A 23,493-nucleotide genomic window follows, 5' to 3' on the forward strand; every position below is an offset into this window, starting at 1 on the left:
TGTATGTAACCCTGGCTGTCCTGGAAATCATTATGTAGAACAGGTTGGCCTTGAACTCACAGAGATCCATCTGCCTCTGTGCCCCTTGTGTTGGGACTAAAGGTATACACCACCACGCCTAGCTGGGTCAATACAAATTTAAAGATAGCTGTGGTGTGTGTGGTTTGCTGTTACTTGCAGTTCTAACCCTGTTGTCCCCTTTCTATCTTCTTACAGCCAAAGTTTCCTTGTAAAGAGTGGGACCCAAATTTACCATCGTTGTGTCTTCCGAACCCTGAATACTTGGCTCCAGAGTATATCCTCTCCGTGAGCTGTGAGACGGCCAGTGACATGTACTCATTAGGAGCTGTTATGTATGCTGTGTTTAATAAAGGGAGACCTATATTTGAAGTCAACAAGCAGGACATTTACAAGAGTTTCAGCAGACAACTGGATCAGGTGTTTGCCTATTAACATGGGTTTAGAGCTCTCCTGGGTTTTTTTTTTCTAAAATGTAGACAAAAAAATTTTCTTAAAAATATAGTATCTTTTTTTAAAAAAAAAATTATTTATTTTTTTTTTATGTATATAAGTACACCGTAGCTGTCTTTAGACACACCAGAAGAAGGCATTGGATTCCATTACAGATGGTTGTGAGCCACCATGTGGTTGCTGGAAATTGAACTCAGGACCTCTGGAAGAACAGTCAGTGCCCTTAACCACTGAGCCATCTCTCCAGGAACCAAAATATAGTATCTTTATTAATTTTAAAATATTTTTATGTCATGTACAATGTCTTTTGATCATATTCTTCACTTCTTTTTCTACTAACTCCTCCCAGACTCACCCCTACCCCCATTTTCCCAAGTGACCTCTCAACTCATGCTCTCTGTTTGGTTTTTAATAAGCATTAGGCTTCTTTTGTGCTGTCCACAGACTCACAGGAGTGTGTGCTTATCCCCTGGAGGGCATTCTTTCCCTCTGGGATGGCTGCCCCTCCTTAGCGAGGGGCGGGGCCTTATGAGCGAGCAGCCTTTCCCCCATTCTGGAGAGTTGGCCTGCTTGGTCCTGTTCAGTTTTTGCAGGCAATCACAGCTGTAGAAATTCCTTCATAGAAATGAGCAATTCAGCTGGATGGTGGTGGCGCACGCCTGTAATCCCAGCACTCTGGGAGGCAGAGGCAGGCGGATTTCTGAGTTCAAGGCCAGCCTGGTCTACAGAGTGAGTTCCAGGACAGCCAGGGCTATACAGAGAAACCCTGTCTCGAAAAAACCAAATCCAAAAAAGAAAAAAAAGAAATGAGCAATTCATTTCAAGTTCATGTAAAGTTAATTCAGTAAAAGTAATTTCTATAAATAATGATTATATTAGTTCCTACAACTTTTATCCTGACATTTACTAGAGTATCTAAAATACTCCCTGTCTTACTTTAGACATGGAAGTACCTAGAGCATTAAAGACATTTTCAGTTATATTGAAATAGAGTTGGTATTTGTGCAGCCAACAGATACACACTGAGTAGAAAGGGTTCTTAACCTTTTGAGTGCTATATGCTCATACCTGTTTTGCTCTTTTGAATAGTTGAGTCGTTTAGGATCTAGTTCACTTACGAGTATACCAGAGGAAGTTCGTGAACATGTCAAGCTGTTGTTAAACGTAACTCCAGCTGTAAGACCCGATGCAGATCAAATGACAAAAGTGAGTACATGGAGATGTTTGTGTTAGATGATGGAACAGAAAATAAGATTGCAACTCTCATAATGCATAGTTTTATCCTTAGAAGCTATGTGCTTGAATGTGTTAAGTATTCAGCTTTTAATGTTAACTAGAAAATTAAGATTTCAAATAAACAGAGATCCTGATAGCACAACCAGGGATGCAGACATTCTGAATTCCCTGAAAAGTCAAAGCTTTGTCTTTAACTTAGTGTGTACATAGTATTCATCATGTTTTCAAGATATTTTATTCTTAAACATTTTATTTACTGTTTTTTAATGGTGTATTTGTTTGTGTCTGGGTAAAGGTATGTGTGTATGAATGCAGAAGTTGTCTGATGTGATGCTGGGAATTTAACTCATGTTCTCTAGAATAGCAACAATGCTCTTCCCTGCTGAGCCATCTTTCTAGCTCTAACTTTCAAACTATTTTAATTTTTCTGTATTTTATAAATAATGTTACTGCTCAGCTGATTCACAGGTACTGGTGATTTGAACTTGAATTCAAATAAATCAATTTTTTATTTGGATTTTTCTAATTAATAATTTTTATTTAAGGTAATGCTTAGAATATTGCTGAATGTTTTTGAATACTTTTTTCACTTTGTTGTGGTGATTTTAGATATGAGTAACTTTTAACTGAGTATCAGAATAATTGGCTTCTGTTTTTAGATTCCCTTCTTTGATGATGTTGGTGCAGTAACACTTCAATATTTTGATACCTTATTCCAAAGAGACAATCTCCAGAAGTCACAGTTCTTCAAAGGATTGCCAAAGGTTCTGCCAAAGCTGCCCAAGGTTCGTTAATCAGATTTTACGTAGTCAGGGGTTTTTAATTTAGTCTTCAGTCGGAGTTACCAAAACCCATTCTTCCAGTGAAGTAAGGCAGCTTTCCCTGAGGTCCATAAGGGACAGGAACTGCTGCATACTGAGGCTGAAGCTTAGGTGTGGTGTAGAATAGATGGGACCTAACCCTTAGGATGCTCCCTGCGCTAAGGCTGCCTGTGCTGGTTGTTACCTGTCCCCCGTGGTGTCTGTAGACACCCCTGGTGGAGCTCACTGCTCACTAGCAGTTAAAGGATGCATCGCTACTGATGCAAACCTCTCTGTTTCCCTGCTCTCTTTCTCTGACTTACTAAGTAGTGGATGTCAAATCACATTCAAAATGTTGGAGGCTGGACCTGATGGCACATGCCTTCGTCTTTAATCCCAGCACTTGGTGGGGTAGGGCAGATGGACTAGGAGTGGTAGGCTAGCCAGACTAAAAACAGCGAATGCTAGAGAAGATACTAGTTGTAAAACTGTTAATTGCTGACTCTGCACTTGTCTGTAAAGCTGCAGCAATCAGCCCTTGTCTGCTACCCTGTACTGACATGGCTGGGAAGCAGAATACGGTTGTTCCTCTCCCAGCTGCCACAGCGCACACAGGCATGGGTGAGTCTGAGTTCCCAGTTAGAGCCTGGGTGCTGCTTCAGGTAGATGGTCAGAGTCATGAGGACTGACAGAATTAAGAGAAGAAACACTGTCAGTGAACACAAGGTGAACTTGGGAAGGCTGGAGCAAGCAGTAACCTGGTTTTCAGACACTGGGAACCTGTGCAGTTTGTCTTGATGTTCTAGCAACAGAGTCTAGAAAGTATTTCAGTTTCAGCATGAACTTTATGGCCACTTTACACTGCAGTTGTAAATAGTGAACTTCTGAAATACTTTTGTTTTTATAAATTTTTCATTTTTCCCTTTCAGCGGGTCATTGTGCAGAGAATTTTACCCTGTTTGACCTCAGAATTTGTAAATCCTGACATGGTACCTTTTGTTTTACCTAATGTTTTGCTGATTGCTGAGGAATGCACCAAAGAAGAATATATCAAATTAATTCTACCTGAACTTGGTCCTGTGTTTAAACAGCAGGAGCCAATCCAGGTATGTTGTGAGTACTTCTGAATATTTATGCATTATTGTGATAGCTACTACCACTAAGAACAAAACAGTGACTATTTTGAGCTTTTAAAAGTTGAGTGTGTAAGAGCTAGAGAAATTGAGTGTGTAAGAGCTAGAGGAATTGAGTGTGCCAGCTGCTTCTGCAGAGGACCTGGCTCAGTTCTCAGCACCCGCATGGTGGCTCTCGGCTATCTGTGACGCCTGTCCTGGGGCATCACAGGTCCCTGTCCTGGACTCTGGACTCCAGGAACCAGGCACAGACATACACATTCAGGCAAAACACCCATACATGTTAAAACAAACAAAAAATGTTAAATGTTTAAAAAATTGAGGTAAGTATATTAGATCTTTTTTTTTTCACTAGACAGAAAGCTAAAATTATAATTAAACTTAGCAAATGAATGTTTGTGGCTTTTCATAAGTCATTGTCTTAGAAAATAAGTTGCAATCAAATTTTGTATGTGTTACATTGTTTCTGATTAAAAACTACCAGTTTGGAAAAATCAAGTTTTAGATATTTTTATTTGGCTTGATATTTCCATTAGTTAATTTGTAGATGATATGTGTCAGTTGTTTCTCTTTATTTTTTCTAATAAATTTTATTAAAAGAGGAAAATGTGTAAAGTATCATAGAACTAATATGTAATCTGTATATGCATGAGAAAAATACAAATTATATATATACATATATATATACACAAAATGCATATGTATCTAATGTATATGTGTAAGTGAAATAAATGATACAGATTTTGTTATGGTATATACTTTCTTGAGTTTAAGAACTGTGGGGTTGCATAGCCTGGATTAGAATCTGGGTTTATCTCTGTTCTAGAACTATAGTCATTATCAGATGAAGGCTTTCATCCTCCTTTCTAACATGGAGAATTGTTGGATAAAATACCATTAGGTGTTTCTGCTACTAGGCGGCAGTAGCAGTCAGTATGAACGGTCTGATGTACCGGTTTTGTGATTGAGTGCAGTCGTTCCCTTGATGGAGAAATTATTCTTTTACTTTTTAGAAATTAGCATATTATGTCTCATTCTGACATTTTGAACAGTGTGCATTTGAGTGGTTCTCCTTGTCTCCCCCTCTCAGCCCTCTGCTGTCCCTCATCCCCAGCCCACTGACGCAGGGTCTCACCACATAGCCCTGGCTCCCTTGGCACTTGCTCTGTAGACCAGGCTAACCTCCAGCTCACAAAGATGGGTCTGCCTTCCTCTGCCTCCTGAGTGCTGAGATCAAAGGCGTGTGCTGCCAGTTCTTGTGGCTTCTCCCCCAGTTCCCTTTCCTTAAAGAGAGATGTAGAAGACAGTCTGTGGGGTGCTCCTGCTAACCAGGGAAAGGTCACAGGATGGAGCTCTAAGCTTTAAAGCTGGGCTCCCTGACATTTGTCACAGTGTGGAGGACAAGTTGGCATCACGTCACCCAAATTGTTCATCAGTCATGATGAGAATCCCAAGACACATGATTGACCCTCTCTTTATTTTGGTAACTTTTGATTGTTGGCTATGTAGAATCACCAGAGAGGAGTCTCACTATGTAAGTGTCTGGATTAGATTGTCTGGTGGCTATGCTTGGGAGGGCTTTTCTCAAGTAGATTAGCTGAGGTGGGAAGCTGTACCCTGACCGTGGGCAACAGCAACACCTCACAGACTGTCCTGTAGTGAAGAAAAGGAGGGAGCTGAGTGCCAGCGAGCATTGTTTGAGTGGCTGTAGCCTGCTGCTCAGGTTCCTGCTGCCTGACTCCTTCCCCACAGTGCACCCACCTGGAACTGTGGTCCAGTCAAATGCTATATCCTTAAATTGCTTTTACTGCAGCATCAGGAAATGAAACTAAGGTACCTTTGTATTCTTCCTCTTAGTTTTTCAGTTAATAAGCCCTCCTGAAAACTTAATTGAGTGTTGGAAAAATTAAGTATTCTGGGACTTGGAGAGGTGGCTCAGCAGTTCAGAGCACTGTTCTTACAGAGGATCTGGGTTTGATTCCAGGCACCCACACAGCAGCTTGAAACTACCTTAACTCCAGCGTCGGAACTCCAGTGCTGCCTTCCGGCTTCCATGTAGTACACATGTATGTGCAGGCAAAGCACTAATACATGTAAAAGTAAAGGGCTCACCTAAGTATTTTGGTTTGTTTCTTATAATTTAGCTATGTCGAGGCAGCCAGCAAAATAATGTGAGGAACAATTAAAAATTTCTCACAGATCTTTTCATTTTTGTTGGCTTTTATTCCTTTTTAAATACAGTACTTTTCTGGATAATTGGACCGTGTAGGGAAGTCATGTGTTCCTGTAGCTATTTGGAGGTTAGTCTTTGTTTGAATGACTAAGTATTGCTACAGTCATATAAGAGACTTGATCTGTGTGTTTTTGTCTTCCATGCCTTCAGGCTAGCAACATGGTGAGTGTCCCCATACAGAACTTACTCTTCTGAAAACACTTTAAATTGGGCAAACACTGACTTTCTTAAAGATTGTAGATTTTAATAACCTTCCCCTTTCTCACACAGATTTTGTTAATTTTTCTACAAAAAATGGATTTGCTGCTAACCAAAACCCCTCCTGATGAGATAAAGAACAGTGTCCTGCCAATGGTCTACAGAGCTCTGGAGGCTCCTTCCATTCAGATCCAGGCACAGTATCTGCTTCCTTTGCCCTCATGAAGGTCGTAAGGCAGGAGAAAGAAACAGCAAGGCATATTTTAGGATTAAATCTTAACCTTTAATATGCAACTCAATAGTTAACATAGTTATTGACTTATACTGCTGATTCACTGTTGTTACTGCATATTGACTTCTAATTAAAGAGTAAATTGGAAAGGACTTGGAGAGATTGCTCAGAGGTTAAGAGCAGGTGCTGTTTCTATGGAGATGGTCTTACTATGTAGCCCAGGCTGGCCTTGAGTTCACAGAGCTCCATCTGCTTCTGCCTCCTAAGTGCTAGGATTAAAGCTGTATGTCCCTGCACTGGGTAGATAGTCCTCTTATAAATAACACATGGTGGGTTTCCAGCACCCATGTCAGGCTGCTCACTGCTGCCAGATACTTCAGTTCCAGGGGGAAAAAAGAAGATGGAGTCCAGTGTGGTGGCACACACTTATAATCCTAGCACTTGAGGGATAGAGGCAGGAAGACCAGGAATTGTAGGCCATAATATCCTGTCTCAAAAAAAACCTGTAGGTTTGTACTGCCTTGTATATATCTGCTTCCGCCATATATCTCAAGTCACAATTGTCTTTCTCTAATTTTATTTAAGCGTGTGAGGGTGAATTTTTCCATGTAGTTAAATCATGCCATAAGTAGTGGAAGCCATCCTCATCTCTGCTTTTCAGCTCTCTACAGTTATAGCCCTGTATAATTAGGGGTGCTGGCTAAAGTACGTAGGCTAAAGCAGAGGGCCTGTAAATTTGAGGCCAGCCTGGGCTACATAAAGATCATGTCTCAAGGGAAAACAGAACTAGTTGTAATTACAGCCCTGGAAACACTACTGCAGGCCCTGTGCAGCCATGCCATTTTCCAACTGATCATAACTATTCTTTTTTTAATCCCCCCAAATTGGTATAGGGACCAAATACTGTGAAGCATACGGAAGCTTATTTTATGCTGGGACAGACTAGCTGAGCAGGGGAGAGGAAGGTCGGGCGCCTTTCCTTAAGACTGATCAGATTTGTCTTTTTAATAGGAGCTCTGTCTAAACATCATTCCAACTTTTGCAAATCTTATAGACTACCCATCCATGAAAAACGCTTTGATTCCAAGAATTAAAAATGCCTGTTTACAAACGTCTTCCCTTGCCGTAAGTGCTTACGTGTCAGTGTTTGTCTTTGACTGCTCAGTACCTGACATCATTTCCCGTGAGCAGCATCTCACTTATGCTGCTACCATTATAAATGCTTGTATGTAACTTATTTTCTATGTAGATTTTGTGTGTGTGTATGTGTGTGCATGTGCGTGCGTGTGCACACACACACAATCATGCATGTGGCGTGTGTTTGAGTGCCTGGGTGAGCATGTGGGATGGGGGATGGGTCTCTCCTCCACTACGTGGTCCCAGGATTCAAACTCACACACTTTGGCAGCTCCTTTCCCTGAGATCTTCTCTGCCCTTCCTGAAATGTATATTTTCCTGAACTTATTGATAAATTTGCCTTTTATAAAGCTTGACTTTTGGAGCTTCTCCTCCATCTTTATCTAGTGCAGTGTGAATTAGAAAAACCCATAGACTCATAGGCCAAGGCAGCATAAGTGGCATGGGTTTGCTTTGTAGACATCTAACCTGTTTCAGTTGGTGTTTCTTCCTGGAAGAGCTCTGAGATGAAAGGCAGAATACCGAAGTGTAGAAAAAAAAATCATCACTGAAATGCAAGCATGCTGGGAAATGGAGTTTATTCTCATTTTGTTACTAACTGCCTATGGCCTTGAGCATGCCCTAATATTTCTAGGGTGTCCTGATTTTATAATCACCTTTTAAAAATACATGATAAAATTTCAGTTTTTAAAATGCTGCTTCAGAAGCCTAATGCTTTATTTATGCCGTTATGAATTTATCTTAACACACATCTTCTCAAGAATATTCTAATTCAGTTCTATAAATATTCAGGGGTAGATGTAGGACACACAGATACTCCATGACCTGCACAAGTGCCTTGTTGAAGTCTGTGTCTTCTAAAAATGCTGATTGGGCCCTGGGCCTTGAAGACATGGTACTTCTGAGGACAGATGTGAATATCTTTTAGAACACTAATTCTGGAGTGGGCGTGCATTTTATATCTCCACCCCCCCCCCTTTTTTTTTAACTTCGAGACAGGGTTTCTCTGTGTAGCCCTGGCTATCCTGGAACTCACTCAGTAGACCAGGCTGGCTTTGAACTCAGAAATCCACCTGCCTTTGCCTCCCAAGTGCTGGGATTACAGGTGCGCACCACCCCCGCCCCCGCTTCATAGCTCACGTTAGCAGATGCATCTAGATGGAGCTTGCGGCCGCACTCCTCGCCCACCTCCGAGCAGCGCAGCTGTAGCGCTGTATTTACTTACAGCCTCGCTCTCTAGGGTCGGCTGGCAGTGTTACTTGGGAAATGCCTAAAACATAAATCATTGATTAAAATTGTCTGAAAATGAAGAAAACTAGTGCATAGCTAGATAAAATGTATCAGGAGGTGTATTCATGACTTGTCTAATATTGTATACATCATGAAGGAAAATAAAGTTACACCAACATTGTAATTTATACCCAGCAGGTGCATTAGCTTCTCATTGTAATAAACAGATTCTAAGAACAGTTAAACCTGCAGATAGTATTTTAAATTTATAGTATTCTGCGTTTGCTTAAATTTCAGAAAATAGTCATTCATATTTTTCAGAAATAGAAAATTTTCATTTTTCTCTACAAATATTAATGAATTTTCTGCTTGCTTAGTTTTTTTTTTAGACTTGAGTTTCATTGATATTATGGTTTAATTAATACTATGGACACGATTTTACAATACTCTGATATTTGGGGTTTGGGGGAGGACTTGGTACTCAAAGTTTGAATCCATGGTCCTAAACACGCCAAAGAATATTCCCACTGGAGGACTGTATTCCTAGCCCCCTCCCTTTCTTTGTGTGCAGGATTTCTGTGTTTTAGAGTAGCCCAGGCTGAAGCTAACCTTGAGCTTGCTTGCTGTATCAGCTGACCTTTGCACTCCTGCCCTCCTGCTGGCTTCTCCTCCCACTGCTGAGCCCCAGCCCACTTCTTGTTATCTTAGGACAGTCTCACTGACTTGCTCAAGCTGGCCTTGAGCTTGCTCTGTAGCCCTGGGAGGCCTTGAACCTGAGCTCTTCCTTCTCCCATCTCCTGAGTAACTGAACTGGAGTCCTGTGCCAACAAACCCAGCCTAATGGACTCTGTCCTCATAAATCCAAGTTAAAGGGGCTGGTGAGATGACTCAGTGGGTAGCAGTGTGCGCTGCCAACCTGAGCCCCGTTTTGATCCCCACAATCTACTTGCTGGGAAAAGAGAACCAACTGTGGCAAGTTACCTTCTGACTTTCACAGGCATGCCGGGGAACACAGCCACCCACATTTAGTCAGTAAATGTAATAAATTCCAGCCAAACCTAGGCTATGATGTCTGTCAAAAGTTGAGTGCATTAGAAATGTTAGAAGCGGGCTGGAGAGATGGCTCAGCAGTTAGGAGCACTGACTGTTCTACCAGAGGTCCTGAGTTCAATTCCCAGCAACCACACGGTAGCTCACAACCATCTGTAATGGGATTCAATGCCTTAGTCTGGTGTGTCTTAAGAGAGTGACAGTATACTCATATACATAAGTAAATAAAACTTAAGGGCTGGAGACATGGCTCAGCGGGTAAGAGCACCGACTGCTCTTCCGAAGTTCATGAGTTCAAATCCCAGCACCCACATGGTAGCTCACAACCATCTGTAAAGATAACTGACACCCTCTTCTGGTGTGGGAAGACAGCTACAGTGTACTTACTTACATATAATAAATAAATACATTTTAGAAATGTTAGAAACTTACAAATGGTGGATGTTAGTAAGTATATTTAAGAACAACTTTATGTGGATGTGGATAATTTTATATGAGATTGGGAGCATCCAGGGTAGTATGGCCATAGATAAATGTGGATAATTTTAAAGTACTTAATCTTAAGAGTGGCTTGAACCTCATGTAAAGTAGCTGAATCACTGTGAAATGGCTGCTTGGTGGAATATATTCCTTTTTATAATTAAATCTTACTAGTAGACATACATAAAAGCTTTTAAAGACCGGATATAAACTGTAGCACTGGGGTTGTTGCTCAGCTGGTTAATAGGCCCTGGTTTCATTCCCTAGCATCATAGAGATGAATGAGTGAATGAATGAATGAATGAATGAGTGTTACAAGGTTGACCCTGTTACTTATTTTTATGTACTAGTATCTCAGTGAACCCGTGTAGTTCTTTCTGTAACATGTTGAGTAAATCAGTAAATGAGTGAATTTCTTTTTATAAAATCTACTTCAGTAAACCAGTTTTTATTGAGATTTTAGCATCTGTCTATTTGATGAGTAAATTTACACTGAATATTTCATTTTATATTAACAAAACCATACATGACAAATTTATATGCATTTTCTTTTTTTTAATAGGTCCGTGTGAATTCATTAGTGTGTTTAGGAAAGATCCTGGAGTACTTGGATAAGTGGTTTGTACTTGATGATATCCTACCCTTTTTACAGCAGATTCCCTCCAAGGAGCCTGCAGTCCTCATGGGGATTTTAGGTAGCTGGCAGCCTTATGTCATTTTCATTTTATATAATAGTTGTGTAGTAAAATGTTGAATCTATAAAACCATTGTACTTTATGTATATGACATTAATCAACTGTAGAATGATTAAATAAATGCTACAATATAACTTTTCTCTGTTTTAACAGCAAAGGAAGTAGACTCTTGTCATTTATAGAAGGCCTGGACTATAGTGGGACATGTGACTAGTGTGGGCGGGTTCTGGATTTGATTTCCAGAGTGAGGAGAAGTAATATAATCTTGGTTGATATGATAGTGTATAATTTTCTTCTATAAAGTATTCTAAAGCACAAGAGGCAGAGCTGCTGCGGTGAGTGTGACTTGCAGAAACGAGTGGAAACGCAGACTATGGTCCTCCGGCACCTGTGTTTAAACACTGCGAATACATGGTTCCGATTTAAGGATGACGTAAAACCTCACTGCTGGGTCACAGTGACTGTGCCTTTAGGTTTGGGTTGTCATTAAACCAAAAGAGCACAGGACGGATGGCCCATGATGTTACTCGCCTGGGCTGAGAGTGTAGCGGAAGTCATTGTGGTCCACATGAAAGAGGTGTCGCCACTCTAAGGAGGAAAGCCACACCAGTGTCCAGAAAGAGTTGCTTTAGATACAGTATTTTCATGGTTTTTACGAACTTTGTGTGTTAATTTCTAAAACTTATACTGTTTTCTCTCAGGTATTTATAAATGTACTTTTACTCATAAAAAGTTGGGGATCACCAAAGAGCAGCTGGCTGGAAAAGTACTGCCTCATCTCATCCCCCTGAGCATCGAAAACAATCTTAACCTCAATCAGGTGGGCCGGTGTGTGTGCTCAGTTTCTTTCCCCGTGTGCTGCTTGCATTATGTGCTTTATTATATCACACACTTAGGTGGCCAGAGCAAGTAGAACATGCCATGAAGTTACTTAAGTATGGAGTGGAGGGTAGGCGGATAGGCGGGTAGGCGGGGAGGCCTCGTTGGAGGAGCTGGGAGGGCACTGGAAGACACTAAGATTGCCTCCACTTTCAATTGGGGTCTGTGTGTTGGAGCGAACAGTCACAGACTGTATTTGGATATTATTGCTACATAACAAATGACCATAAGTTGAGTGTTTTAGTATTTTTAGCAATGCATGCTTAAGTAATCTTACATTTTCTATGAGTCAGCCATGCCAGGTCTTAGCTTAGTTGAACTTATTACTATAATCAAGAACTTGGGTCTTGAAGGTTCACCTGAGGACGAATAGGGTTCTTAGTTTGCATAAATGGTTGTTGGCAGGATTTGACTCCCTTTGGGCTGTTGGGCTTTGTGTTAGCTAGATGCTGCTGTCAATTCTATACACAGTTCACTTTCCAAACAGCCTTGTCCAGCCAGACTGAAGCCAGTGTCGTCTTATGTAGTAAAGAAAGTGTGATACCCTGTTAGCTTTGTCATATTTTGTTGTGTAGAGGCAAGTGTGGGTCTTAACCATACTCAACAATAGGGAGGACACAGTGACTTAAATAGTAGAAAGGAGTGGGGACTGTGAACCATTTTAAGACTCCCTGTTCCAGAGAAGGATTAACGAGATGAAATAAAGTAAGGTAATAATGATGGGCTTAGATATAAATCTAACTAAATCTATGCTTTAGATTAAGTATTTAACTTTGAAGATGTAAATGGAATTGCCTCTCTGCATGGCTTTTGTGGTAGTTCTCTCACAGCTGTGTGCGCACCGATGACGGGGCACGTATAGTCTCGAGGTTGGCGGTCTGTTGCTGCTTCATTATAACCCAGTCAGAATGCAGTCAGAAAGAGAGACCGATCAAGAGCAAACAGCAAAGCCTGCTGTCTAATGAAACATGTCATGTCCGAGAAAAGTTACTGTTTAATGAAGGTCAGTGAGAGACAGCCAGGGAAGATCTAGAATTAGGATGGAAAAACAGCAGTGAAGGAAGAAGAGCAGGGGTGGGGGAGGAAGGCTTGTGTACTGGGGGGGGGGGCAGGGGGGAGCGGAGAGAATGCTGAGCAGGCAGAGTTCTGAAGGTGAAGAAATGTGTGGTTCGCTAGCCCCAAGCTTTCCTTTGAAGTAGTAAAGCAAGACTTGGAAGCCTTGTTCCTTGATGCAATGCTTGCTTTCTACCTCAGGTTATGGTTGGCAGGCAGGAGACAGTGACTTTTATAAAGAGGAACAGTACAGTGTGCCTAAAACAGTCTGATTTAGAATATTGTCAAACATTCCCCATAGGAAATGGCTGGAGAGAAGGCTCAGTGGTTAAAAGCACTTGTTGCTCCCGTGGAAGGCGCAGGGTTGCTTCCTTACACCTAAGTGGTGGTTCACAGCCACTGATCCAGGGCTCCGATGGCCTCTTCTGACCTCTGCGGACACCAGGCATGCACATGGTCCGCGTACATACTTGCAGGCAAAACAGGCATATACATAAAATAGAATAGAATAAATGTAAAAAGGTGTTTATTTTAGGATACATAGTTCGGTCTAAAATGCTTTGTGATTTTGGAGGGCCTATTTCTATCTGTAGAAATCATTTGAATCCTACCTTTTGTTATTTTTTCCTTTGGTTTAGGATGGCTGTGGTCTGTTTTTCTGTTCGTTTTATGATTAAATGTGCTAACTCAAGAGTGCCTTCTTCTGTTGGTTGTGATTTTAAGTAGTTTAAATATATTAAGTAGAAAAAGAGTATATTTATACAGACAATTAAGAATTGAAAGCCACTATTACCAGTTCCAAGATAGCCAAAGTCTGTCTGCCTTACAGGCAGATCGGAGCCTGGCAGGTGGCACCTGCTGCCTTCAGCCCGTTCTGTACAAGCTCTGGGAGAAACGGGGTGGGTTGTTGAACCAAGGAGGCTGGACACAGAAGGCGCTTTCCTGAGTGCTTTCACTCATGCACGGATGAAAACTGTCTGATGCATGCTACTGCAGAGTGGAACAGTGTTGGCCCAGAGTGTAGGGTTGGGAGACAACCAGAAGTTAGGACCAGGAAGCCTCTGAGGTGCGGACAGTGCTTGGTATTAGTTGCCTTGGATAAGTCCAGTCTCTGCCTTATTTGAGGTGTATACATAATATTTTGTTACCATGCCAAGTCCAGTCAGCAGGAAGTCATGGTGAGCTTAAACAAGTGCACTTTTCATCACTCCTAAGATGAAGTAGTGCTGGTAGAACACGCTGCGAGGTAGAGGATGCTGGGCACAGCATGGCTGTAACCGCCGTGCCAGCTCTGCCATCTTGGGCACTTCTGGGTCTTGCTTAGTCCATGTCCTCGTCTGTAAAATTGAAAGTCTTAAACTTAGTTTGAAGAGTTGAAAAGACTGAAAACATTGTAATACGTGTTCATACATGCTCGTAAGACTGATGGAGTGGGGGCACGCACGCTCTTTCTAGTTTTTGTATATATAGTATCATTCAAATAAATTGTGATAGCTAGGAAGTATCATAAGACTAAATTTTAATGAAAATTTAACCTATATTAAATTATAGTAATAGATTACAAACTTCCATTATCAAAGTAAATTATGAATGTTTAATGTTTCTACTATCTTTTCAGGAAACAAGTTTATTTTAGCCAAACATTATTTTTTATGACCAAACAAGTATTTCTAGGTATTTTAAAATGAACTTTTCTCCTGGTTGGCACAAATTATCAATGTGTGACTTAGTACACTTCCCTACACTTCTGAGAAGTAGCTATTAGATAAATAAAGACAGGACACTTGCTGAGATGTGTTTCCCAGAGCATAAAGCCTTATTTATTAACCATCGTGTCACCTCCATTCAAGACTGGGCGCTTGTCCTGGTGTTCCGAGTTTAAACGGACAGCCCTTGTTGTGCTTGGGTGTGTGAGTGGGTCCTGTTCCCTGGGGTTCTCACTGAGTTGTTGGAAGTGATTCCACGAGCTGCGAAGGCGCTGGCCCTCACCATATCCATCTCTTACTATGCCAGTTCAGCTCCTTCATTGCCGTCATAAAGGAGATGCTGAGCAGACTGGAGTCTGAACACAGGACTAAGCTGGAGCAGCTTCACATAATGCAGGAGCAGCAGAGGTGAGCAGGCTGCGCATGTGCAGTGTGGACCCTGACAGTGTGCGATCGATGTTTCTTCAGGAGTGACAACCATTTAAACATTTCCAACAGATTAGCAATTTTAAATTCAATATAATAGGGTGTTGTTAAAATAGACTGCAGGTATGGAATATGATATGATCTCAGTATTTTATCTATAGGAGGAAATCTGTTGTCAGCATCAGCCAGTGGTATTGTCAGCCCTGCCGCTGAACAAGGACATAAGTGTTTTTGGAATCTGTGATCCCCAATATTAAGGTTTCTTCATCTCTTCTCTAGCCCCAGGAATATGGAAGCGTGTAGTACTACAGCGTTTGCCTCTTTATTGTTAGAGGATTTTCCAGAATTACTGCAAAAACAAAAAAACCCAAAATATAAATATATGCAGACATTTCAAATATCATTGATTGATTGATTGATTGATTGATTGTGTATTTAAGAGGGTGAGAGGGAGAATGAATGAGCGTGTGTGTGTGTGTGTGTGTGTGTGTGTGTGTGTGTGTGTGATGTGTATGCATGAGTGCAGATGCATGCATACCACAGAGCACTGAGGGTGGTTCAGAGGACAGCCTGCTGAGGCAGGTCTCTTGCTGGTGTGTGCTGTGTACCACAGGCTTGCTGGCCCTGGAACTTGCGGTAGATTCTCTAGTCTTCGCCCCATGTTATAGGAGTGCTAGACTCAGAGACACACGCTGCCACCCCTGGCTTTTTTACATGGCTTCTGGGGGTTGAATTCAGGTCATCAGGCTTTCATGGCCCCAGATGATGATGATGTCATTGTCATTGTCGTCATTTTCACAAGCAGACATTAGCAGTAGAAAATAATGGAAAACTCTGAGCTGGGAATGAAGTTAATGTTTGTTTGTTTTAACTACTGTTCCGTGATTTTATCTGTCTCGTAGGTCTTTGGACATAGGGAATCAAATGAGCACTTCTGAGGAGACGAAAGTTACACATTCTGGAAGTCAGGTCAGAAGACATTTATTTATAGGAAACATCTGAGTGCCTCATTTAAGAGTTCTTAGTCTTTAAGGAACAAAATGACTTTGTTATTGAAATGTCTTCAAGTATTGGACTTGTATTTCAGCAGATTGATAAGGTCTTTAACAACATTGGCGCAGACCTTCTAAGTGGTGGTGAGCCGGAAAACAGAGAAGATGGACTGCAGGGGAAACAGAAAAGAGTGAGTTTCTCTACTTTACAAAAACATGTTTCTACTGTGAGACTTCCTATAAACCACAGAGCGTTTCTGGGAAATGCTGTGCAGCCTCTTGACAAGTCTGTGAGCATGTTTGTGAAGTGTGTGGGGAAGGAGTGTGTAGAGGCAGGTTTTATTTTCCTTTGCTACTTGACCCCCCTCCAACCCCCACCCCGCCCACCCACCATGGACCTCGTCTCCATTGCTTGACTTTGCCTGTCCATGTCCTCATGTGCAGTTGGGCTGCTGTCTGCCTCTCCTGCATCACTGCTTTTCAGTCACTGATTGTGTGTGTGTGTGCGTGTGTGTGTGTGTGTGTGTGTGTGTGTGTGTGTGGTGGGAGGTTGTCCACACGAGTGTAGGCGCCCCCAGAGGTCGGGAGTGGGCGGTGGGTCCTCTGGTGTAGAGTTACAGGGACTTGAGAGCTGCCTGAGACAGATGTGGGGAGCTGCCCTCAGGGCTAGTGCGCTCACTCACCGCTGAGCCATCTCCAACTCCAGCTTTTTAGTGTATGAGCTCTCTCTCTCTCTTTTTTTTTTTTTTTTTAAGATTTACTTATTTTATTTTATGTGTATGAGTACACTGTAGCTGTGCAGATAGCTATGAATTGCTGGGAACTGGATTTAGGCCCTCTGCTCGCTCTGGTCAGTCCCACTCACTACGGTCGGCCCTATTTGCTCCTGTTAACCTTGCTCACTCAGCCCCTGCTTGCTCCGGCCCAAATATTTATTTATTATTATAAAGAAGTACACTGTAGCTGTCTTCGGACACACCAGAAGAGGGCGTTAGATCTCATTATGGATGGCTGTGAGCCACCACGTGGTTGCTGGGAATTGAACTCAGACTGGGAAGAGCAGTCAGTGCTCTTAACTGCTGAGCCATCTCTCCACCATTGAGCTCTCATCTTACTGCATTCCTGTTACTGTGAATACCAAGTCATTGTCCATTCCCTGTTAGCCCAGCAGCCTTACCTTTCTCTGTATTTTATTTTGTTCAGTGGTGATACCTAACATTTATGGCCTCCAGATATTCACTCCGGTTGGGTTGTTTGTTTTTGATATTGCTCAGGCTATTCCTGAACTCTGTATGACCAGAGGCTAGCCTTGGCTCCCTGGCCTCCTGCCTTCACCTTTACATGCGGTGGTCCCAGGCTTGTGCCCCGCCAGCTCGGTTACCATGACATATTCAGGCAGTTTGTCATAAGCATATTTGGGTCATGCATACTCACGCTTTTCCTTGGTGTGTGAGTATCTGCATATGTGGCATGCATGTGCTGTGGTGTGCACTGGAGCCAGAGGACGGCTGTAGAAGTCAGTTCTTTCCTTTTAGTGTGTGTGAGTCTATTTGGTGGCAAGTGGCCTTACATGCTGAGCCATCTTATGGAGCCCAGGCTATACATTTTTGGCAAAAATACTATAAAAGTGATGGGGGTCCTTTTCTTGTTTTATTTTACTAAGAATGTATAATGTTGATATGACTTATTAGTTGTGAGTGATAATTTAAAGAAAAATTTAAATAAAATTTTACTTTACAAGTAACCTGAAATTTGAGTACAGGTTTTGTTCTGTTTCCATTTTAAAGATTTGCTGTCCTTATGATTTTGAATAGGACACTCTAAGGTAATACTTTCCTATTGAAATTTTGGTTAGTATCCAATAAATCACAATAAATTTCCTACTGATGTTGAGTTCATTATTTATAAAATATGATTATCATATTTCTATGTGTGCATATATCTGTGTGTATAGAGCTTAGAGACAGTTGGATACAGAGGCTTACAGAACTGTAAAAGGAAGTCATATGAACTTGCTGTTTAGTGAAATAGATGAGTGCAGAGTCGGATAGCAACTTGTACAGATGTCAACAGCACAAGAACATGTTTGTCTAATTCTCCCATAGTCCCTCACTGCTTACAAATGTTGTGGTACTGAGATTAAACCAAGGGCCTTGGAAATCCTCGGTGAATACTTCAGCACTGAGCTCCGTCCCCAGCCTGCTTTTTACTTACATTGATTATATTTATCTATTTTCTTATTTTGTATGTGGGAATGTGTGTGTGCCAGAGCATTTCTGTGGAGATCAGAGAACAGCTGTGAGAGTCCTTTGTCTCCTTTCCACTCTGCAGGACCCTGGAATTGAACCCAGGTCATCAGACTTGGTGGCAAGCTCCGTTACCTGCTGAGCCATCTCACTTGCCTCTTTGTGTGTGTGTTTGTGTGCACATGTGTGTACACATACATGTATGTGTGCATATGTGTGAGTGTGTGCTCATGAGCATGTGTGTGTGTATAATACTTGTTTTGGTATCTGCACGCTTGTGTATGTGTATAGCAGTACTCAATTCTTGCTACTCAGATCGCGCCCGGCAGCGCAGGCACTCCTTGCTACATGCCTAATGCTCTGGGTTCCCGAGTGAAATAAGTGCTAACTCTGCCTTTACATTTTGTACGCCTTGAACAGCTCAGTGACTGGGCCACTTCCTAACCTCCAGTGGTAATCCTCCCTCTGATATACCCAAGTTATTACTTACTAAAATCTGTATTCCATCTTTGCTGGCCTAGACCCAGACACGTAGACATGTAGCCCTTTTGGGCGGTGATCCCCTGACTCCAACATGGCGGCTATGTTCTCTGGCTGGCACCTTCTTCCTGGGTCCCTTTCCCGGAATCCTAAAAGCTCTTCCTCTGTCTCCCTGCCCACCCATTGGCTGCCGGCAACTTTATTTACCAGCCAAAACCAACTGGGGCAGGGTCCCTCAGCCTTACGTGTAGGACACTGCAAACAGGTTTTTGGGGAACCTAAATGGCATGAGAATACAAGCAGCTATACATGTGTGTGAGTGTGTGTGTGTGCGCTCACAAACATGTATCTGTGTGCACATTACCTGTTTTGGTGTGTGTGTGTACCTGCTGTGGTATATGCTTGTCGGTGTGCACCTGGGTATATGTGTGTGAGTATATGTGTGTATGCATGTGTACACATATACCTGTTACGTGCATGTGGCGGGTCAGAGGACAACGCAGGTGTCAGTGCTGGCTCTCTACTTTGGGACAAGGTGACTTGTCTGCAGCCGTGGAGCCAGGCTGGCTGGCCTGCAAGCTTTCTGGGATTCTCTGTCTCTGCTGTGTGTCTTCTGTAAGATACCAGGCTCCCAGATGCTGCTGTGCCTAGCTTTCCTTGGGTTCTGGAGTACAAATTGAGGTCTTCCAACTGCTTTACCCATTGGTCATCCCTCTAGCTTCTTCTTTTAGTTTGTGATTTGAGACACCATCTCTGTAAGTTGGCTTGATTGGCCTTGTACTCTGCAACCCAAGTCACTGAACTTGTAATGCTCCTGCCTCAGACCTTTAAGTAGCTAGGTCTGTGCCACTAGGACTGACTCATTAAATCTTTAGACCAAGATTTTAAAGTTGAACAAGAAATCAGAAATTGTAGTTGTAAGTTGTCTGAGACTGGTCATGTTGCAGCAGGTCCTGAGAGTTTCCACCTGAGGGCAGATGTGGTAGATTCAGGGTCTCCCACACTAGACCACCTGCCCTCCATCAAGTAGTAAGCTTTGCTAAATGAACTGTGCTACACATACCTTACCACAAATGAAATCTTGTTTTCCAGATGGGGTATAAAGTTGTGGTTGATTTTTGTTTTGTTTTGCTTTGCTTTCAGGGGTCACTAACACTTGAAGAAAAACAGAAATTAGCAAAAGAGCAGGAACAGGCACAGAAGCTCAAAAGCCAGCAGCCTCTCAAGCCCCAGGTGCACACTCCCATCGCTCCTGTCAAACAGGTCTGGCGCTTTCTGCACTTTCAAGCATGTTTACTAGGAGGGAGCAGAGTGGTAAACAGTAGTGTCTGTAGAGAGGTGCCTAAAGGCAATATGCTGTTCACCCGCCCCACATACAACCCAAGAGGAAGTGCAGGGAGCCGGAGATTTTTAAGAAAATTTGTGGGTTAATAGTACCATTATCAGGAGTTTTCTATTCAGGTCCTTAACTATTTCTCAGCTGGAAGAAGCTGCCTGTTTCTATTTTCTCAGTTCTAACTGGCTTTGGAGCTAGGTTAGAAGAGGCACCTTGGTGGCCTGTACTGACCCCCCTCTGGTTGGGGGACCGCTCCCCTCCCAGTGCTGCTGCCCTCGCTGGTCCTGTGCGCTCACTGCGGAATCTCAGGGTTCTCACCAGCTATGTCCTGGTCTCATCTCTTACTCACCGAAGCTCTTCCTCAGAGGAAAGATGTTTGCAGGCTAAGGACAAACTCAAGAATATCTATCTGTTGGATACTTATCGAAGAACAGAGAAAAGAAATTCCCAAAAAAATCTTGATGAAATTCAGAATAAAAAGTATACAATTTTCCTGTTTATGATTAGTGTAATGAGAACGCCGATCTATCTGGGGAGCATTTCACTTGTTTGAAACTCAACATGTGCTGTCATCAAATCCATTGCCAGAATTTGCTTGCAAGCTGTATAAAAATAAGTCGGAGTCATTGTCTGGTCTCCAGGTGGTAGCTCTCGGACTTGGTGTAGTCATCAGCTTGACTGTAATTTGTCCTTTATCGTGTGATCTGTCAAATAGTTACTAATTGGAAAGTAATTTGGGTTTCTTGGAGATAAAGTAATTTGCTCTTGTATTTTCAGACTAAGGACTTGACAGACACGTTGATGGAGAACATGTCGTCGCTGACCAGCCTTTCTGTTAGCACGCCTAAGAGTGCTGCCTCGAGCACCTTCACCTCGGTTCCTTCCACGGGCCTCAGCATGATGTTTTCAACACCAATTGACAATACAAAGAGACATTTGACAAACGGCCTAAATGCCAACATGGGCTTTCAGACTTCAGGGTTCAACATGCCGGTCAATCCAAACCAGAACTTCTTCAGTGCAACAAGCACAGCTGGCATGAGCACCATGACTCTGGGAGCACCTCCCACTATGTCAAACTTCAGTCCTTTGAGTATCCCTCCTGCTAGTGTGAAGCAGACTCAACAGAGACCAACTGACATGTCTGCGCTTAATAATCTCTTCGGCCCTCAGAAACCCAAAGTTACCATGAACCAGCTATCCCAACAGAAACCAAATCAGTGGCTGAATCAGTTTGCACCTCCTCAAGGCTCTCCAGGCATGGGCAGCGCAGCCATGGGTGCCCAGGCGAATGTGCTGGGACAGGCTGCCTTTGGGATGCAGGGCAACCCTTTCTTCACCCCACAGACCTTTGCACAGCCGCCACCAACTACTATGACCAGTAGCAGTTCTGCTAGCAATGATTTGAAAGACCTTTTCGGGTGAGGTGTCCTGGGCTGCTTTTTGGAGGGACGGTCGTTGCAGTTTCCGACATGGGAAAACTGAGTTTCATCCGTGTGTGGCTGTCTGGAAGAAACTGCTTCTGTGGAGATGGACTGACTCTGACAGAGAACACCTGCTTCCATGCCAGCCAGCACAGGGGCTGTGTGGATCCTGACAAGTGAATTGTAAAGCATGGGGGGTTTCTCCCTGTTACAGACTTCTCTTCAGGTTTTTAAAGATCCAGTCCTTACTAGCCTCAAAGTGCAAAAGGACAACTGAATTATCCTGAATAGCAGTTTTTACATCAGATGTTTTATTTTGGCTTGTAAATCTTATTAAAAATCTTGAGTTAATGGTAACTGGAAGTCCATCTGGTAACTACCTTCATATTCGTTTGTCTTCATTGAAAGGGAAGAATCTTAATGCTGTGCTAATTTGTGTGCATTTGTAAGACAGTGGGCAGTAACAGAAAGGATTGGGTCATTGGCTTTTCCAGTCTTATTTTTCAAAGAAATGTATGTTTAGTAAAAGCACAGCAAAATGCTGCAAAATTAGCTTATATTAATTTCATTGGTTTAAAAACATTAACCATTTTAAATGCAAATTAATCATTGTAAGTTATATTTTAGCATGATCTGCCTCAAATAGCAGTGTATTTTTCTGCCTTTACTTGAATATATTTAGGCTCACTTTCTTCCCTGTTGTATCACAGAAGAGCTATGTACTGATCTGTACAGAAGACAGAGCACTCTGACACGATATTCTCAACTACTGCCTTCATACTTGATTTTCAGTTCAAACTTCTAAGGTTGCAGCATATATGAATTACATTTTCAAAAGGAGATTTGTAAAAAAATAATTACACTATATTTAATGAATAAACTTTTGAGATTTCTGCCATATTGTTTCAAGTATAGTAAAGTCTAAAAATGAGCGAGCTATTGGGTACCAACAGGTTCAATGTTAGCTTGCCATGATGTCTGACCTCACTGGTTACTACTACTATAATCCCAGAAACTTCGTGTTCGGATATTTTAGTGTCTGTAATCAGGAAGGAGTCAATTCTAAGAGGCCACACCTCACTTTTCAGAACTGTTCTGATGTCTGTTGTTAACTTGCTGATTCTACCACAGAGCCTTATGCTATAGACGTCATTTGTATTTTTAAAAAGTATATTCCACTGTTATGTGATAATTATAAAACTCCTTAAAAAGTCTGTATGTATTATAGTTGCTGCCATACAGTTTGTGGTTTTTAATTATCTGGAACCAGCAATCCTTAAATAAATCATATGAAGTTTATTAAATGGCTGAATGTTCATTCAGAGTATATATGTGTGCACATGATGGGTATAAATTATAGGACTTGATTACAAAGTACAGTTCATGCTGATACCAATGCTGATAGCATCCAGTTAAAGCACACTTGTAAAAACCGTGAGTCAGCAGTCACACCTTGCTCCTGAGTGTGCTGCACTTGGGTGGCGTGACATCTAAAAGACTGGAGGACCCAAGGAAGTCACTCAAGAAATGAAAAGTCATTTTTGTCAGATATCTTCACAACTTTACCTGATTTATTTTTAACATGATACTAATATTTCTTTTGGGAAATGTTTTATATGGAATAAAATTGTTATTGAAGAAAATTTCTTTGGAACAGTTCAGTAGTTATTTTAAATTTTTTATGTGTGTGTGTTTTGCCTGCATAGATATAAATAGATGCACTATGTGCGTGCAGTGCCTGCAAAGGCAAAAGAGGGGTTGTATCCTGTCTTGGTTATTTCTGTGACAAAACACCACGACCAAGACAACATATAATAGAAAGTTTTCAATTGGGGGTTTATGGTCTTTCAGCATGGTAGGGAGCATAGTACTGGGCAGTCGCTGAGAGTCTACATCCTGAGCCTCAGGCATGAGGCAGAGAAAGAGGTGGGGCACTGGGAATGGTGTGAGCTTTTAAAGCCTCAAAGCCCTACCTCCCAGTGATACACTTCCAACAAGGCCACACTCGCTAATCATTCCCAAACAGTTCCATCAATTAGGGACAAAGCATTCAAAT

The 23,493-nt window shown here is 42.0% G+C and overlaps 1 protein-coding gene across 2 annotated transcripts in view; it reads left to right on the top strand.

Moving 5' to 3' along the window:
- Window positions 1-23,068, top strand: part of Scyl2 (SCY1 like pseudokinase 2) — a 51,575-nt gene extending 28,507 nt beyond the window's left edge. Inside the window, exons 6-18 of one of the 2 annotated variants that reach the window (XM_052165178.1) lie at window positions 217-438; window positions 1,561-1,677; window positions 2,367-2,492; window positions 3,437-3,613; window positions 6,144-6,266; window positions 7,315-7,428; window positions 10,763-10,895; window positions 11,597-11,715; window positions 14,841-14,941; window positions 15,862-15,928; window positions 16,047-16,142; window positions 19,821-19,940; window positions 20,791-23,068. In XM_052165178.1, the coding sequence (XP_052021138.1) occupies window positions 217-438; window positions 1,561-1,677; window positions 2,367-2,492; window positions 3,437-3,613; window positions 6,144-6,266; window positions 7,315-7,428; window positions 10,763-10,895; window positions 11,597-11,715; window positions 14,841-14,941; window positions 15,862-15,928; window positions 16,047-16,142; window positions 19,821-19,940; window positions 20,791-21,438 (2,163 nt within the window). In that variant the 3' untranslated portion in view covers window positions 21,439-23,068. The remainder of the gene's footprint in view (window positions 1-216; window positions 439-1,560; window positions 1,678-2,366; window positions 2,493-3,436; window positions 3,614-6,143; window positions 6,267-7,314; window positions 7,429-10,762; window positions 10,896-11,596; window positions 11,716-14,840; window positions 14,942-15,861; window positions 15,929-16,046; window positions 16,143-19,820; window positions 19,941-20,790) is intronic. The other variant, XM_052165179.1, reaches the window with a different exon arrangement.
- The last annotated feature ends 425 nt before the right edge of the window (window positions 23,069-23,493 follow it).

This window comes from Apodemus sylvaticus, chromosome 20 (genome assembly GCF_947179515.1).
Source record: "Apodemus sylvaticus chromosome 20, mApoSyl1.1, whole genome shotgun sequence".
Lineage (NCBI taxonomy): Eukaryota > Metazoa > Chordata > Mammalia > Rodentia > Muridae > Apodemus > Apodemus sylvaticus.